The 16,802-nt window shown below is 41.7% G+C and overlaps 1 protein-coding gene across 2 annotated transcripts; it reads left to right on the top strand.

Annotated features, from left to right (window-relative positions):
* The first annotated feature begins 14 nt into the window (after positions 1-14).
* On the top strand, positions 15-16,765 carry UNC50 (unc-50 inner nuclear membrane RNA binding protein). Of its 2 annotated transcripts, XM_059134707.1 has the most exons (7): positions 25-173; positions 992-1,190; positions 1,292-1,575; positions 2,500-2,620; positions 14,562-14,701; positions 14,789-14,890; positions 16,411-16,765. In XM_059134707.1, exons 3-7 carry the CDS (start codon positions 1,296-1,298, stop codon positions 16,545-16,547), a joined length of 780 nt encoding a protein of 259 aa, XP_058990690.1. In that variant the 5' UTR covers positions 25-173; positions 992-1,190; positions 1,292-1,295; the 3' UTR covers positions 16,548-16,765. The 2 variants fall into 2 exon arrangements, with proteins under 2 accessions (XP_058990689.1, XP_058990690.1); XM_059134706.1 differs by lacking the exon at positions 992-1,190 and having other exon boundaries at positions 15-173.
* Positions 16,766-16,802: the final 37 nt, after the last annotated feature.

Raw genomic sequence — 16,802 nt, forward strand, 5'->3', positions numbered from 1 at the left:
CTACGGGACCGAGAGGCCGCGCGCGCGGCGGAAGTGGACGCACGGGACGCGTCACGTCCCCAGTACTGGCTACGTTGCGGGAAGGGAAGTTGGCCCGGCGGCTGCTGGGCTTGGCTGCTGGGCGGAGGTGGTGGGCTAGCTTGGGTCCCTTGGAGGCCTCAGCGGGGCTTCAGGTGAGACCTGAGGACCGCTCCGTCCGTGCGCGGCTTCGGCTCGCCCGGCGCCTTTTTCTCCCGCCCCTCACAGTCCGACAAAGCCCACGGCCCTGGAGTGACCGTAGCCGGGTCCGTCTGCTCGGCGGGCGGTAGGGTTGCGGGTAAATCAAGGACGCCCAGTTACACTTGAATTTCACGTAGACTACGGACAACGTCCGACACAGTGTTTCGGACGTGCTTCTACTAAAAATTACACCTGTATCGGAGATTCGAATGTAACTGGGCGACCTGTGTCTTTATTTGCTAAATATGGCAACCTCACCCGCAGCCCGGGGTAGACGAGGAGCCTCTGGGCTCGGAGAGGCGCTGCTTGGCGGCAGGGAGGCCTGGGAGGTAGAGGGTGTGGAGCGGGGACGTGGGCTGCGGGTTCGTGAGCCTGCTCTCACGGGGCTGCAGATTGATTCCACCGGACTCCCACGCCGCCATTCCCTCTGCTGAACTATTCAGGGAGTAAAACGCCATGGCCTCGAGTTTTGTTTTTATATCCCATTCCAGTGAAGGAGTTTTTTGATGGTCTTGCACTGATGGACCTGTGTGAACAGGCCTTTTATTTTACCTCGTTGGTAACATTGTTTCTAATGGATTTTTAAAACGGATTCTCCTAACGACTTGATTAAGAGCAGGGGATTTTGGCTCCGTAGCCATCTCCGTGCTCATGAAGGAGTCACTTTACCTCCTAGTGATTTTCTTTCTCTCTCCCTCCTTCCCCTTTCCCGTCTCTCTCTGCTTCCCTCCCCCTGACCCGTGCTGCCTCCCCCCTCCCTCCTGCTTAACAGTAACTACCTGGGTGGGCTGCCTGAGGAGAGAAGTGAAGTGTGGGAAACTTAGGGACCCGGTAGGAGCGCTATGAAGGTTCAGAAGGTTGTGGTGCTCCCCTTGCTTGAAGTGCAGTGGGCAGTTCTTGAGCCCCCAAATAAGCCTCAGAACCACCTTCATTAGTTTTTGACCCCTCTTACCAAGGATTGTGGCAGAAAGGTAAGATGACCTCCCTCCTAAATATCTCACAAGAGGGTTGTTGGTAGCCAATAGTTTCTCAAGATTACTTGTAAAAGAAAATTTTTTTTTCTTCCATCTAGGAAGATGTTACCAAGTATTTCAGTGAATTCCCCAGTGCAGGGGAACGGAGTGTTGAACTCCAGGGATGCAGCAAGACACACAGCTGGAGCAAAACGCTACAAATACCTGAGAAGACTTTTTCGTTTTCGGCAGATGGACTTTGAGTTTGCTGCATGGCAGATGCTCTACCTATTTACTTCCCCACAGAGAGTTTACAGAAATTTTCATTATCGAAAGCAGACAAAGGATCAGTGGGCCAGAGATGACCCTGCTTTCTTGGTCCTGTTAAGTATTTGGCTCTGTGGTAAGTGTTAGTTTTACAGTAGAGTTGAAGAATGGTTTTAGAAGGTTTTATTTTTTTATTTGAGAGAGAGCGCGAGTGAGCATGAGTGTGCACAAGTAGGGGGAAGGGCAGAGGGAGAAGGAGAACAAGTTCCATGCTGAGCAGGGAGCCCCATGCAGGGCTTGATCCCAGGACCCCAAGCCGAAGATTAACTGACTGAGCCACCCAGGCACCCCAAACTGAGTGTTTTAGATTGTACTTGTCATTTGCAGAATTGCGGGTCAGAATTTGGGATATTTGAAGCTGTTCCTTCCTTTCTGAAGCCTCAAATATCTCATAGGAAAGAATGTTATATTCTTTCTAGTTCTGAAAGTCCCAAGCAGATGCCAGAGTAAATTTTCCCCCCAGATCTTTGAAAAGCAGAGGACAGAGTAACTGTGTGTTTTAAATGCTATGATAAGTAAGTTGATACTAAATAAGTAAGTTGATACTAAATTCCTATCGGGATGGGAGATTGCATTTCACAGGCAAATCTAGAGTGAGTTCTGAAAGTACTGATGTGAACTTGAGAAACTACTTTTAAATTCTCCAATACTGTAGTGAGAGAGTCCTAACCACCTTTACAGTGTAAATGTGTAAGATTTTTTTCACCTTTCCCTGGACTTAAGTATGTGAGTGCCTATTCAGAACTAGTGGTCTTTTAAATGTTGGGACTCCCCTGGGGAGCCACAGACAGGGACATCTACAGTTAGTTCAGTAGCCATTCTGTGTTTCAGGGTAGTCTGCTTTTCTCAATTCTGTATACATATAACACATCTTTGGGGTTTTGTTTACATGACTGTCTCCTCCATTACGCATGTGGGCATCTGGAGGGCAGGGATTTGCCCCGCCCATATCTCCAGAACCTAGCAGAACCTAGATTTATCATGCAAATCTTTCTTTCAGTGTCCACTATAGGATTTGGCTTTGTCCTGGACATGGGATTTTTTGAGACGATAAAGCTGCTCCTTTGGGTTGTTTTCATAGATTGTGTAGGCGTTGGTCTTCTCATATCAACTTTAATGTGGTAAGTACTATAACTTTGGTTTTTCAAGTCCTGCTGTGGAGCCTGCATTTGCTTCCATTAGAAATACAGTAGCTGATGATAATTGAAACCAGTAACATGAACTGAAAGCATGAGTTAAATTTTTTTTATTATTGGAGTTTAGTTGACATACAATTTTATATTCGTTTCAGGTGTATAGCACAGGGATTTGACAGTTATATACTTTATGAAATGTTCATCAAGATAAGTATAGTTACCACTTGTCACCATACAGTGTTGTTACATTATTGACAGTATTCCTTGTAATGTACTTTGTCTGTGTCTGATTTATTTTGTAACTGGAAGTTTGTACCTCTGAATCCCCTCTACCTAATACCGCCCATTCCTTTAACTCCATCTCCTCTACCAGTTTGTTCTTTATATTTATGAACCTGTTTCTGTTTTTTGTTCATTTTGTTTTTTAGATCTGCATGTAAGTGAAATGATACGGTATTTGTCTTTTCTGACATATTTCATATATGATTATACCCTCTAGTTGTCACTGATGGCAAGATCTCATTCTTTTCTTGACCAAGTAATTTTCCATCATGTGTGTGTGCGTGTTTGTATAATACATATATATGCCATTTTTTCTTTATCCATTCAACTATTGCTGGGTACTAAGATTGCTACCCAGTACTGGTACTGCGGGATCATTGGGTATTTCTCATTTTAATTTTTTGATATACCTTCATACTATTTTTCACAGTGGTTGCTCCAGATTATATTCCCACCAGCAGTGCACAAGGGTTGTCTTTTCTGTACATCCTTGGCAACACTGGTTTTTCCTTGTCTTTTTGATACTAGCCATTCTGACCGGTATAAGGTGGTATCTCATTGTACTTTTGACTTCCATTTCCCTGATGGTGAGTGATGCTGAGCATCTTTTCATGGGTCAGTTGGCCATTTGTATGTCTTCTTTGAAAAAAATGTTCTGTTCCTCTGCCCATTTTTTAATTGGATATTTTTTTTAGTGTTGTATAAGTTTTTATTTTGGATACGAACCCCTTATCAAATGTATCACTTGCAAATAAATCTCTTCTCATATTCACTTGGTTGCCTTTTTATTTTGTTCGTGGTTTCCTTTGCTATGCAAAGCTTTTTAATTTGGTGTAGTCCCAATAGTTCATTTTTGCTTTTGTTTACCTTGCCTGAGGAGACAGATCCATAGAAATGTTGCTGAGGCCAATGTCCAAAAGATAACTGCTTATGTTTTCTTTTAGGAGTTTTATGGCTTCATGTCTCATATGTAGTTCTTTAATCCATTTTGAATTTATTTTTGTGTATGGTGTAAGAAAGTGGACCATTTTCATTCTTTGGAATGTAACTGTCCAGTTTTTCCAACACCATTTATTGAAGAGACTGTCTTCCCCATTGTATATGGTTTTCTCCTTTGTCATAGGTTGACCATGTAAGTGTTAGTCTATTTCTTGGGTCTATATCCAGTTCCATTGATCTGTCTGGTTTTGTTTTGTGTGAGTTTTGTTGTTGTTGTTGTTTTAGAGAACATGAGAGCAAGCAGGGGTGAGGGAGCAGAGGGAGAGAAAGAGAGAATCTTAAGCAGGCTCCAGTGCCCAGCGTGAAGGTTGTCTAATTTGTTGTCTTATAACTTTTTATAGTAATCTGTTGTAATCCTTTGTATTTCTGTGGTATCAGTTGTTACTTCTCTTTCATTTTTGGTTTTACTTACTTGAGTTCTGTCTCTTTTTCTTTTCTGGCTGTGTGTTTTATCAATTTTGTTTATCTTTTCAAAGAACCAGCTCTTGGTTTTGTTGATTATTCTATTGTTTTTATCAGTTCCTATTTCATTTCTTTTTACTCTGATTTTTATTACTTTCTTATTTCTGTTAACTTTAGGTTTTGCTTGTCATCTTTTCTCATGCTTAGGTGTAAAGTTAGATTACTTGAAATTTTTGTTGTTTTTTTTTTTTTGAGGTATGCCTGTTAGAACTTCCCTCTTGGAACTGCTTTTGCTGTGTCCCAAACATTTTTGGAACATTGTGTTTCCATTTTCATTTGTCTCAAGGTATTTTTTTTATTTCCTCTTTGGTTTTGTTGTTGTATATTGTTGTTGTTTTGTTGTATTTTAGTAGCAGGTTGTTTAGCCTTCACATGTTTATGGTTTTTCCAGTTTTGTTTTGTTTTGTAATTGATTTCTAGTTTCATACCATGTAGTTGGAAAAGATCCTTGATATGATTTCAGTCTTACTAAATTTATTGAGATTTGTTTTATGGCCTCAAATGTGATTTGTTCTGGAGAGCGTTTTATATGCACTTGAAAAGATTGTGTATTCTGCTCTTTTTGGATGGAATATTCTGTGTATATGCATCTGATAAGTTATCTAAAGCTACTCCTTCCATATTGATTTTGTCTAGATGATCTATCCATTGATGTAAGTGGGTTGTTAAGGTCCCCTATTTTGTATTACTATCAATTTAAGATTTTATTTATTTGACAGAGAGAGATCACAAGTAGGCAGAGAGGCAGGTGGTGGTGTTAGGGGAAGCAGGCTCCCTGCTGAGCAGAGAGCCTGATTTGGGGGTTAATCCCAGGACCCTGAGATCATGACCTGAGCCGAAGGCAGAGGCTTAACCCATTGAGCCACCCAATTGCCCCTATTACTATCAATTTCTGTATTTGTGTCTGTTAGTATTTGCCTTATGTATTTGGGTGTTCCTGTGTTGGGTACATAGATATTTATAATTGTTATGTTCTTTTGTTGGATCATTTATCATTATGTAGTGCCTTTATCATTATGTAGTGCCTTGTTTTGGCTCTTGTTACAGTGTTTTGAAGCATATTTCATGTGAAAGAAGTATTGCTACCCTGAGAAGTAATACCTACGTATTTCTTTTTTTGGGGGGTGGGGGGCTTCCATCTGCATAGAGTATCTTTTTTTCCACCCCTTCACTTTCAGTCTGTATATGTCTATAGGTTTGAAGTGAGTCTTGCTGTCAGCATATAGCTGGGTCTTGTTATTTTATCCATTCAGTCGTCGTATGTCTTTTTTTTTTTTTTTTAAAGTTTTTATTTTAATTCCTATCATAAAGTGTTACATTGGTTTCAGGTGTATGGAATAGTCATTAAACACTTATATACATCACCCGTCACCCTATGCTCATCACAAGTGCACTCTTTAATCCCTATCACTTCCTTCACCACCCCCATCTCCCCTCTGGTAACCATCGGTTTGTTCTCTCTAATTAAGTCTTTTTCTTAATTTGTCTCTTTTTTTTTTTCCTTTGCTTGTTTTGCTTCATAAATTCCACATGAGTGAAATCATATGTTGTCTTTCTCTGACCTGTTTCTTCCCTGGTGGTCTAGTGGTTAGGATTCGGCGCTCTCTTTCTCTGACCTGTTTCTATTAGGATTGTATGCTCCAGCTCCATCCATATTGTTGCAAATAACAAGATTTCATTTTATGGCTGAATAATATTCCGTTATAGATGCCACATCTTTATCCATCCATCAGCCCATGGACACAGAGCTACTTCCATATCTTAACTGTTATAAATAATGCTGCTATAAACATAAGGGTGTATGTATCCCTTTAAATTAGTGTTCTTGTATTCCTTTGGTAAATACCCAGTAGTGCAGTTGCTGGATGGTAGGGAAGCTCTATTTTTAACTTTCTGAGGAATCACCACACTATTTTCCAGAGTAGCTGCGCGAGTTTGCATTCCTTCCAGCAATGGACAAGGGTTCCTTTTTCTCCACACCAACACCTGTTGTTTCTTTTGTTGTCGATTTTAGCCATTCTCACAGGTGTGGGGTGATACCTCATTGTCGTTTTGACGTGCATTTCCCTGATGATGAGTGATGTTGAGCATCTTCTCATGTGTCTGTTGGCCATCTGGATGTCTTCTTTGGAAAAATGCCTGTTCATGTTTTCAGCCCATTTTTTAATTGGATTATTGGTTTTTTGGGTGTTAAGTTTTATGAATTCTTTATATATTTTGGATACTAGTCCTTTATCAGGTAGATCATTTGCAACTATCTCCCATTCAGTAGGTTTCCTTTTAGTTTTGTTTTTTCCTTTGCTAAGCAGAAGCATCTTATTTTGATGTAGTCCCAGTAGTTTATTTTTGCTTTTGTTTCTCTTGCCTCAGGAGACCTATCTAGAAAGAAGTTGCTATGGCCATTGTCAAAGAAGTTACTGCTGGTGTTTTCTAGATTTTTATGGTATTAGGTTTTAAGATTTATGTCTTTAATACATTTTGAATTTATTTTTGTGTGGCATAAGAAAGTGGTCCAGTTTCATTCTTCTACATGTAGCTGTTCAGTTTTCCCAACACCATTTGTAGAAGAGATTGTCTTTTTTTCTGGTTTTGACCATATAATTCTGGATTCATTTCTGGGTTTTCTGCTGTGTTCCATTGGTCTGTGTGTCTTTTTTTTTTTTTTTTTTTTTTTTTAAAGATTTTATTCATTTATTTGACAGAGAGATCACAAGTAGGCAGAGAGGCAGGCCCCCGCTGAGCAGAGAGCCCGATGCAGGTCTCAATCCCAGGACCCTGAGATCAAATGCAGAGACTTAACCCACTGAGCCACTCAGGTGCCTTATGTGTCTCTTTTTGTGCCAGTATCCTACCGTGTTCATCAGTACAGTTTTGTAGTACAACTTGAAATCTGGAATAGTAACACCTCCAGCTTTGTTTTTCTTTTTTCAGATGGCTTTGGCTATTCAGGGTCTCTTGTGGTTCCATACAGAATTTTGGATTGTTTGTTCCAGTTTTGTAAAAAAATGCTATTGGTGTTTTGATTGAGATTGCATTAAATGTGTAGATTGCTTTGTTATGAATGAAAATAGTGTGAGTATTTTAACAATATTTGTTCTTCCAGTCAATGAGCATGGAATATATTTCCATTTCTTTGTGTTGTCTTCAATTTCTTTTATCAGTGTTTTGTAGTTTTCACAATACAGGTCTTTCATCTCTTTGATTCCTAGAGTTGCAGATGGGTTTCCTTAATTTCCCTTTCTGCTACTTCATTATTGGTGTATAATTTCTTTACATTGACTTTGCATCCTGCAACTTTACTGAATTCATTTATCAGTTCTAGCAGTTTTTTGGGGCAGTCTTTCAGGTTTTCTATATATGGTATCAACTCATCTGCAAATAGTGAAAGTTTTACTTCATTGTTACCAGTTTGGTTGCCTTTTATTTCTTTTTGTTGCTTGATTGCTGTGGCTAGACTTCTAGTTCACCCTGTCTTTTGATTGGAGCATTTAGACCATTTACATTGAAAGTAGTTATTGGTAGGTATGTACTTATTCCTATCTTGTTAGTTTTTTGCTTGTTTTTGTTCTTCTGTTCCTTTTCTTTTCTTTCCTTGTAATTGATGACATTTTTTAGTGTTATGCTTGGATTCTTTTCTCTTTTTTGTGTATCTATTATAGGTTTTGGTTTGTGTTTACTGTGAGGTTCATATATAACATTCTGTGTATATAGCAGTTTCTAGTTAAGTTGATGGTCACTTAAGTTGGAACACATTCTAAAACCACTACATTTTTATGCCCCCCTCCATGTTTTTTGTCATATTTTACAATTTTTTTCTAAGTCCTTTAACTAATTTTTAGATAATTGGTTATACTGCTTTTTACTGTTATACTGGTTTTACTGCTTTACTATAATTGGTTTTACTGCTTTTGTCTTTTAAGCTTCATGCTAGCTTTATAAGTGAGTGATCTATTCCCTTTATTGTATATTTGCTTTTACTTGTGAAATTTTTTTCTTCACATTTTTCTTTTAATTTTGGCTTTTTTTTTCCCTTGCTTAAGGAGATCCTTTTAATATTTCAAGGACAGTTTAGTGGTGGTGAACTCTAGCTTTTGTTTGAGAAACTCTTTCTCTCTCCTTCAGTTCTGAATGTTAACCTTGCTAGATTGAGTATTCTTGGTTGTAGGTGTTTTCCTTTCAGCACTTTGGATTTATCAAGTCACTTCCTTCTGGCCTGCAACGTTCTGTTGAGAAATCAGCTGAGTGCTTTATTGGCCTTCCTTGGGTTTTCTTTTGCTGCATTAAGATTCTGCCTTTGGGGCGCCTGGGTGGCTCAGTGGGTTAAGCCGCTGCCTTCGGTTCAGGTCATGATCTCAGGGGCCTGGGATCGAATTCCGCATCGGGCTCTCTGCTCAGCAGGGAGCCTGCTTCCTCCTCTCTCTCTCTCTCTGCCTGCCTCTCTGCCTACTTGTGATCTCTGTCAAATAAATAAAGAAAATCTTTAAAAGAAAATCTTTAGGGGCGCCTGGGTGGCTCAGTGTGTTAAAGCCTCTGCCTTCGGCTCGGGTCATGATCCCGGGGTCCTGGGATCGAGCCCCGCATCGGGCTCTCTGCTCAGCGGAGAGCCCGCTTCCTCCTTCCTCTCTGCCTGCCTCTCTGCCTACTTGTGACCTCTGTCTGTCAAATAAATAAATAAATCTTTAAAAAAAAAAAAAAAAAAAAAAGAAAATCTTTAAAAAAAAAAAAAAAGATTCTGTCTTTAATATTTGACATTTTAATTATTATTTGACTGGTGTGAGCCTTCATGGGTTCATTTTGTTTAGGCTTCTCTATGTTCCTGGACCTGGATGTCTGTGTCCTTCCCCTAGTTAGAGAAGTTTCTAGCAATTATTTCTTCAAGTAAGTTTTCTGCCCTTCTCTGTTCTCCTTCTGGGATTGCCATAATGAAAATGTTAATATGCTTGAAATTGTCCCAAGACTCAGTCTGTCCTTATTTTTGTTTTTAATTCTTGTTTCTTTTTGTTGTTCAGTTTGGTTGCTTTCCATTTCCAGATTGCTCGTCCATTCTTCTGTGTCCTTTAATCTGCTGCTGTTTCTCTCTAGTGTTGTTTTCATTTCAGTTGCTGTATTCTTCAGCTCTGCTTGGCTCTTAGATTTTCTGTTTACCCTCTCTTCTTCCAAGTCTGCTGAGCTTCTTGTTGAACTGTTTGTCAGGTACGCTGTTTATCTTGTCCCTTCACTTGAAGTATATTCCTCTGCCTCCTTATTTTGTTTTACTTTCTGTATTTGTTTCTGTGAACTGGGCGGGATGGCTACTTCTCCTCTTGAAGGATTGGTCCTGTTTAGGACTGTCCCATACAGACTGTGGATGCCTGTTGGCCTTGGCTGGCTGGAGCTGTAGTGGGCATGGGCTGGAGGGGGCTCTCTGGGTGTCCCACACCAGGTGTACCCTAGTGGGACATCTGAAGCTGAAGTGGGCAGGAGCTGGGGCTGTCCTGGGGCACTCTGCCTGGGGATGGCCCTGATGGAATAGCTGGAGTCGAAGTGGGCTCAGGCTGGTGTTCCCAGGGTGCTCTACACCGTGGGGACCTTGGTAGGAGAATTGGAGCTAAAGTTGCTGTATGCTAGGGGTGTGGGGCTCACTTAAGTGCTGGCTAGTTAGGGCATCTATACCCTGTTCCAGTTTGAGTGATTAGGCGAGGCGGAGGGGCCATAAGCAGTGGTGCTTACCAGCTCATTTGGCCTCAGAATGTGTTCCCACAGGCCTTGGTCAATTGGCTGAGGGTTAGTTTTTGTTTTTTATTCTAGTTGTCTTTTAAGCCACTACTTTTTTGTGTGTGCCTTAGTGGGGTTTGGGCTGATGTGGGCTAGGGTCCCAGGGTTCACTGAAGTGGCAGGCTGGTTGGGTGGCCATATCCCGCTCCCATCTGTGCTGGCAGTGTTGGGCTTGGGAGAGAGAGGAAACATACACTGTGGCACTTGCCAGCCCTCCGACTGCTGAAGACCAGTTCCTCAGGACCCAGCTGTTTGGCAGATGCTCGAGGGCTAGTTCCTTTGAATTCTAGTTGCCCTTTGAAACTGAGGCTTTTTTCCATCCTTTTGCGTGTTAGAATCTATTCCTGGTTCCTTGGTTCTGTCCCTCCCCACTGCAGTTGTGTCAGGGGTGGGGTTTCTGTTGTTACTGTGTCTCCATCTCTCCTATTCTCTGTGTGGTCCCTCTGTTCTTTGTTGGGCAGAAGCTGTTCAGTCAGCCCTCAGTTCTTTTTCCAGAGGAATTACTCTGTATGTTGGTATAGATTTGGTTTGTCCATGGAGGGGAATTCAGGGTCCTCCTCCATCACCATCTTGAATCCTGTCTCCTGAAAGCATCACTTTTGATTGCCAAGATTATTATAACTTGCCCTCCCTAAGTCACTATTATGCAGTTAGTCAAGTCTGCTTGTCCAGATGATGGCATGGTTTTTCCTGTATTTGTCGGTGGGTCACTTCTAGATGTTTAAGCTATAGAGGGTTATTTCATGGCATCTTACTTTGAATATCAGACATTAAATGAAGAACATTTGAAAAAGGATTTGTTAAACTTCCGGTGCCTTCTTGCCGCGGCGCAGGTTTTATTGAACAGGTATGCAGGCTCACTTCTGCGTTTGGTTTAATGACGGTAGTGTACTGAGTGGAAGTGTTTAATTCCAGCATTTGGTTTTTCCATTTTCTCATAGATGCAGGCCCTTACATGGTTCACATGCCAGATGAGGGGACTGGATGTGTCAAGTGAGCTCATAAAAGGCTGGTGGTTGAGTAGGGGTCGTCGTGGTCATTGTGCATCAGAGAAATATGGAAATTTTAGTCACAGAGAGGCCTAGGTTCGAATGCCAGCTCATTTAGTGTAACTCTTAGTCCTGGTATCTTTTATAAAATGGAGTTATCTAATTTGTAAGGTATTTGAAAAGATTGTGGTGTGAAAAGTACCTGGTATATAGGAAGTGCTCAGTAAATAGTGGCTGTTAGTATTTTTTTTTAAATTTAATTTATTTGACAGGGATCACAAGTAGGCAGAGAGGCAGGCAGAGAGAGAGAGGGAGGCAGGCTCCCTCCTGAGCAGAGAGCCTGATGTGTGGCTCGATCCCAGGACCCTAGGATCATGACCTGAGCCGAAGGCAGAGGCTTTAACCCACTGAGCAACCCAGGTGCCCCAGTGGCTGTTAATATTTTAAACAAATCCTGAAACTGGAACTCTGATGATACCAATGTATTATTTCCATTTGTAACTCCTTAGAGTTTTGTATGTGGTTGGTAGGCAGTAAATGCTATGTGTCATTAACTTGGAATTCTAAAATCTGGCTTAAGACTACTACTAATATAAATTACATTCATTATCAAAAACATGGCATATGAAATAATTTCAGTAAATAAGGCTTTCAGAGGAATAGGTTACAGCAGGTGTTCTACCATGAATGTGTTGACTCTGGAGGGCCACAGAGACCAAGTCATTCTGGAGTTCAGCAGCTTTAGTGTGAGTCCGTATTACAGTTTCAGTTAAATAGAAAGGGACTCTGAGGGTGCCTAGGTGGTATAGTTGGTTAAGTATCCAACTCCTGATCTCAGCTCAGGTCTTGATTTCAGTCTTGAGTTCAAGCCCAACACTGGACATGGAGCCTACTTATTAAAAAAAAATAAGAAGAAGAAGAAAGGAGGGGACTAACTTCGTATATTTCTCAAAAGCTACATTGTGTTGCATTGTGTTATGAATTGTATTAGAAATGATGACATGGGGGCACCTGGGTGGCTCAGTGGGTTAAAGCCTCTCCTTCAGCTCAGGTCATGATCTCAGGGTCCTGGGATTGAGCCCTCATCAGGCTCTCTGCTCAGCAGGGAGCCTGCTTCCCCTTCTGTCTGCCTCTCTGCCCACTTTTGATCTCTCTCTCTGTCAAATAAATAAATAAAATCAAGAAATGGTGACATGTGGTTGCTGTCATCCTAGAGGTACCACAGGAACCAGCAGGAGGAGATGTCAGGGGGAGATGGGACCATTGATTCCTAGTACCAAATGCATAGCATGGCAGTCAGAGGCAGCATACCAGGTCTGGTAGTGTAGGGTGACACTCACCAGCTCGGGAAGATAGGTGACTGTAGAATTTGGCCTTTAGTGCACTTCAGAAAAAAGAGTTGGACTTCATCGCATAGCTTGCATGTGCTGGTTGGGGAGTGGAAGAGAGGTGGAGAACTTGGAGGCTTTGGGGTAAGGAAATAGCAGATTCACACTGGAAGGAAAATCCAGTCTGTGGCTGCGAAGGAGCTGAAGCTGGATACAACTGTGGAGTCTGCACAAGAGGAGAGCAGGCCCAGACAGCACGGTGAGCTCAGGAAGAGAGGAGAGAGATGGATCAGAGAGCATCTGTGAGAATTGGGTATGATGAGGGTAGGGAAGAGTGGCAGGTGCAGATGAAGCATTCCATGTTAGACGTGCTGAGTTCTGGTGGCTTGAGGATTTTAGTGGAAATGAAGGTAGACTCTGAGGTAGAGGACTCTGACCCTGCCACAGTCTGGGCCAAGAAGAGGACAGGACTGGCATCATTAATATGGAAGTGGGAGGTGAAAGCCACAGATGTCTTGAGCTCTCCCAGAAGGAGTATCTGTTCTAGAGGGAGGACAGAAGTGCCCATGTACGGAATAAGCAAAGGGGTGGGAGCACCACAGAATGGGAGCTCTTGGGTAGTGAACGGAATGCTTGTTCTGTTCTTTTAAGGGCACATGTTCTTGGCAAAAGTGGAAGATATTTTGCTAAGTTAAGAGTTTGTTCAAACAAAGCTATATTAGTTGGGTATTTTGTTAACTGTACAGACCTGTTTTATTAGTACTATACTATGTTCTATCCCTTGTTTTTTCTTTTTATTTCTATGGTAGGCATAGCATTTTAACTGTACCCTTGAAAAGAAATCACACACATGAAAGTCCACTGAATTTCTGCAGTTGTGTTTTTAATACAAATGATCCATTTTGTTATTAACCTTTGAAGGTCTAATTTTCTTTTACATGGGTATTTTACTTTTCATTCACTCATCATGTAACTGAACTCATAGGTCATGTTGTAGAACACTGACAGAAGCTTGAAGAATTATTCTTATGGCTAGGTACATCACTGGCACACTTCCCTGTTTGCTCATCTTTTAATGGAGAGGTGAGCTATTTGGTGTTAGGACTTTGACCTATTCTGTATCTAGTTCATTCCTTGTGGAGGAGAGGTCTTACTCAGGCCCATGGCCTTAAATACCATATACACATGGAAGTACAGTCTGGAATTTAGAGAAGAGGTCGAAGATGGATGAGTTTGTATTTCGACCTCTTCTCTAAATTCCAGACTGTACTTCTTACTCCATGTTAACGGGCATCTTCAGCATGACACATCCAAATCCAAACTCCTGCACTGCCCAGACCGCTCTTTCTGCAGCAGTGCCCACAGCTGCTCATGGCAGCTCAGTCTTCCATTGGTTTCAGACAGAAATCTCTCAGTCACCCTTGACTGCTCATTTCCCCCACGGCACCACCTGCACTACTACCACCCTTGCTTACCTTTTTCCCAGTAGCCTCCCAATTGGTGTCTCCCATTTCCCCTCTTGTCCCTGTAGTCTGTTCTCAGATCAACAGTCAAGGGAACTTATGTTAAAACAGTGAGTCAGACACCCTTCTGGTAACTCCAGTGACTCCTTATTTCATCAAGAATAAAAGCCCAAAGGTCTTAAATGGCCATAGGTGCCAGAAGATCTGGCTCCTGCTTCATTTCCTGCCACTTTTCTCACTTGTTCCAGGCACACTGGTCTCCTCACCCATGCCTCAAACAAGCCAGGTCCCCTGCCACCTCCTCTGTACTCGTCTACCTCTGCCACTTGTGTTTGGACTCCCCTCTGCCTGAATGCTCTGCCCCAGGTAATTCCCATCCCTCCCCTTGGGTCTTGACCCAGATGTTAACCTTCGTAGGACTATCCTATTTAACACTGCATTTCAGCTTTGTATTTTCTGTCCTTTATTGCTTGATTTTTCTCCATCATGCCATCTGACGACTACAGCTAGGCTGAAGGCAGAGATCTGTTTCGTTCACCTCTTGGTCTCCAATATCTTGAGGAATGCTTAGTACACAGAAGGTAGTCAGTAAATATTTACGGGATTAACATTATTGTATTGTGAAAGAAATTTTAACTTTGCTCTTCAGGTTTATCTCGAACAAGTACTTAGTGAAGCGGCAAAGCAGGGACTATGATGTGGAGTGGGGTTACGCCTTCGACGTGCATCTAAATGCTTTTTATCCTCTCTTAGTCATTCTGCATTTTATCCAGCTCTTCTTCATTAACCGTAAGTAGTGTTGCTTCTTACACTATCATCAAAAAGTCACCATTGTATACACTAAAAAGAGATTCAGTGTACACATCTCTTTTGCAGATGTTATCCTGACGGACACATTTATTGGATATTTTGTTGGAAATACCTTGTGGCTGGTGGCAGTGGGCTATTATATCTACGTAACCTTTCTAGGATACAGTGGTAAGTCATGAATGATTTTGGTTGACTGAAAATGGCAGGGGGAGGGGTGCTGTAATAGTAACGTAAGTAGCTTACTTTCAGATGAGGGCACAGAAATTTTAATTTGTCCAGTCATTCAGCTAGAAAGTGGCATGGCTGATGTATAACAAACTTTGTAATTTTAAGGAGCCGTGTTAGACCATACTGATATCTCGAAGTTACTTGCAGGAACACACGACCCACTTCCTTTTGTCCCTGGCTTTCTGGTTCTGGGTCCCCATGGCCAGTTAGGGTGGGACATGGGCTGGGTCTAATGTCCGGTCGGATAGCTAAACGAACCTTTACAAACCTTTGTCAAAGTGTTAAAACCTTTGCCTCACTTTTTTATGATCACTGTGTGATTCTACAGATGGTCACAATTCAGGCCCAACCTTTATGGCTAAACCCTTCTAGAAATTTCTTTTTCTTAGTATGAATGAGAAACCTTTATATTAATTCAGCTTGTCCTTTCTTTTCACTCTGGAGGGTCAGGACCTCACTGTAAATACACACTCCGGTGCACAAATACAACTTCTCTATTCTGAGGTGTTCTTAGCCCCAGATGCTAGCCACTCTGCCCGGGACCACGTAACTCCCTCGGGTTGTAATACTTTTCTGGACCTGGGGAGTCTGTTCTCTAATTCAGAGGAGGTGTTTTTGACATACTATGTTCAGGTTTTTATGAATTTTCACTTATTTTTGAGAAAGCTTTAAATTGTGATTAGCATACTACAACATTGTGGTTTCTCTAACTGGATTTGGATCACTCATTTGGTAACTCCCTATAATTAAATTGAGTACAGCTCGGCTTCAGTTTGGCGACTTTCTAGAAAATAAATATTTAGGTTAGAATGCATGTGGTAGGGACCCACTAAGTAGTGACCAAGAAGAAAACCTGGATCTTTGGAGACAGATTTTATTATTTTTAAAGTTTATTTAAAGTAGGCTCCATACCCGGTGTGGGGCTTGAACTTAATGACCCCTAAGCTCAAGAATTGCATGTTGTTCTGACGGAGCCAGGCAGGAACTTGAGGGACAGATTTTATATTTGGGAGTTTTGTTCTTTCCTGAAGCCTGGTACACTTACTAGTTGATCTCATGTAAAGGGGAGGTGTTATGTTTCCAGTATTGGGAAATCTCAAAGAGCTAAAAGTTGGACTCGTAGAGGCTTCTACACAGAGTCCCCTGTGTAAATCCACCACTGTTCAGTATTTCCTGACATCTGTCCCTTACTCTTCGCCTCTCAAGTTCCGAATCTGCTGCTCACTCAGCCTTTGTGCTAAGCTGACCTCTCAGCCTGGGTTCTCGGGCGCAGCTGTGATGCTGCAGCCACACCCACGAGCAGGGTGCAGAGCAGAGTCGGCCTTGAGAGCAGCGGCTCCGCTCGCAGATTCAGAACACGTGGGGCTTCTTGGCCCCACCTATCGTATGTAGTAAGCACTTTCAGAAAGTTAATGAGGTAGATTTCCTTTTTTAAAAAAACTGATTTGTTTCTTTTCCAGCATTGCCATTTTTGAAAAATACAGTAATTCTTCTTTATCCATTTGCGCCTCTCATTCTGCTCTACGGCCTGTCCCTGGCACTAGGATGGAACTTCACCCACACACTGTGCTCCTTCTACAAGTACAGAGTAAAGTAAAGGCACTGGGAGACTATGCCATCTTACCTGTGCCATAGGCAGAGTTGGTGAGGGGATGATTTCTTCTGAAACTTGTAAATAAACTGTCTTTGTAGATATCTTCAGAGTGTAAAGTTTGCAAATTTGAGTAAGTATATAATTTAACGCTATTGTCAATACATTCCTTAAAACTACTAAAAGGTACATTTCTATAATAAATATTTTTTAAAGAAAAATCATTTGGAGAACTTGATAATCAGTTCCTGACAAGATTTG

This window comes from Mustela lutreola, chromosome 9 (genome assembly GCF_030435805.1).
Source record: "Mustela lutreola isolate mMusLut2 chromosome 9, mMusLut2.pri, whole genome shotgun sequence".
Taxonomy (NCBI): Eukaryota; Metazoa; Chordata; class Mammalia; order Carnivora; family Mustelidae; genus Mustela; species Mustela lutreola.

Coding starts and splice junctions, on each gene's coding strand:
- UNC50 (XM_059134706.1), top strand. CDS start 1,296: ATGTTACCAAGTATTTCAGTGAATTCCCCAGTGCAGGGGAACGGAGTG. Junction 1,576..2,499: donor GTTAAGTATTTGGCTCTGTG/GTAAGTGTTAGT, acceptor TCTTTCTTTCAG/TGTCCACTATAGGATTTGGC. Junction 2,621..14,561: donor CTCATATCAACTTTAATGTG/GTAAGTACTATA, acceptor TTTGCTCTTCAG/GTTTATCTCGAACAAGTACT.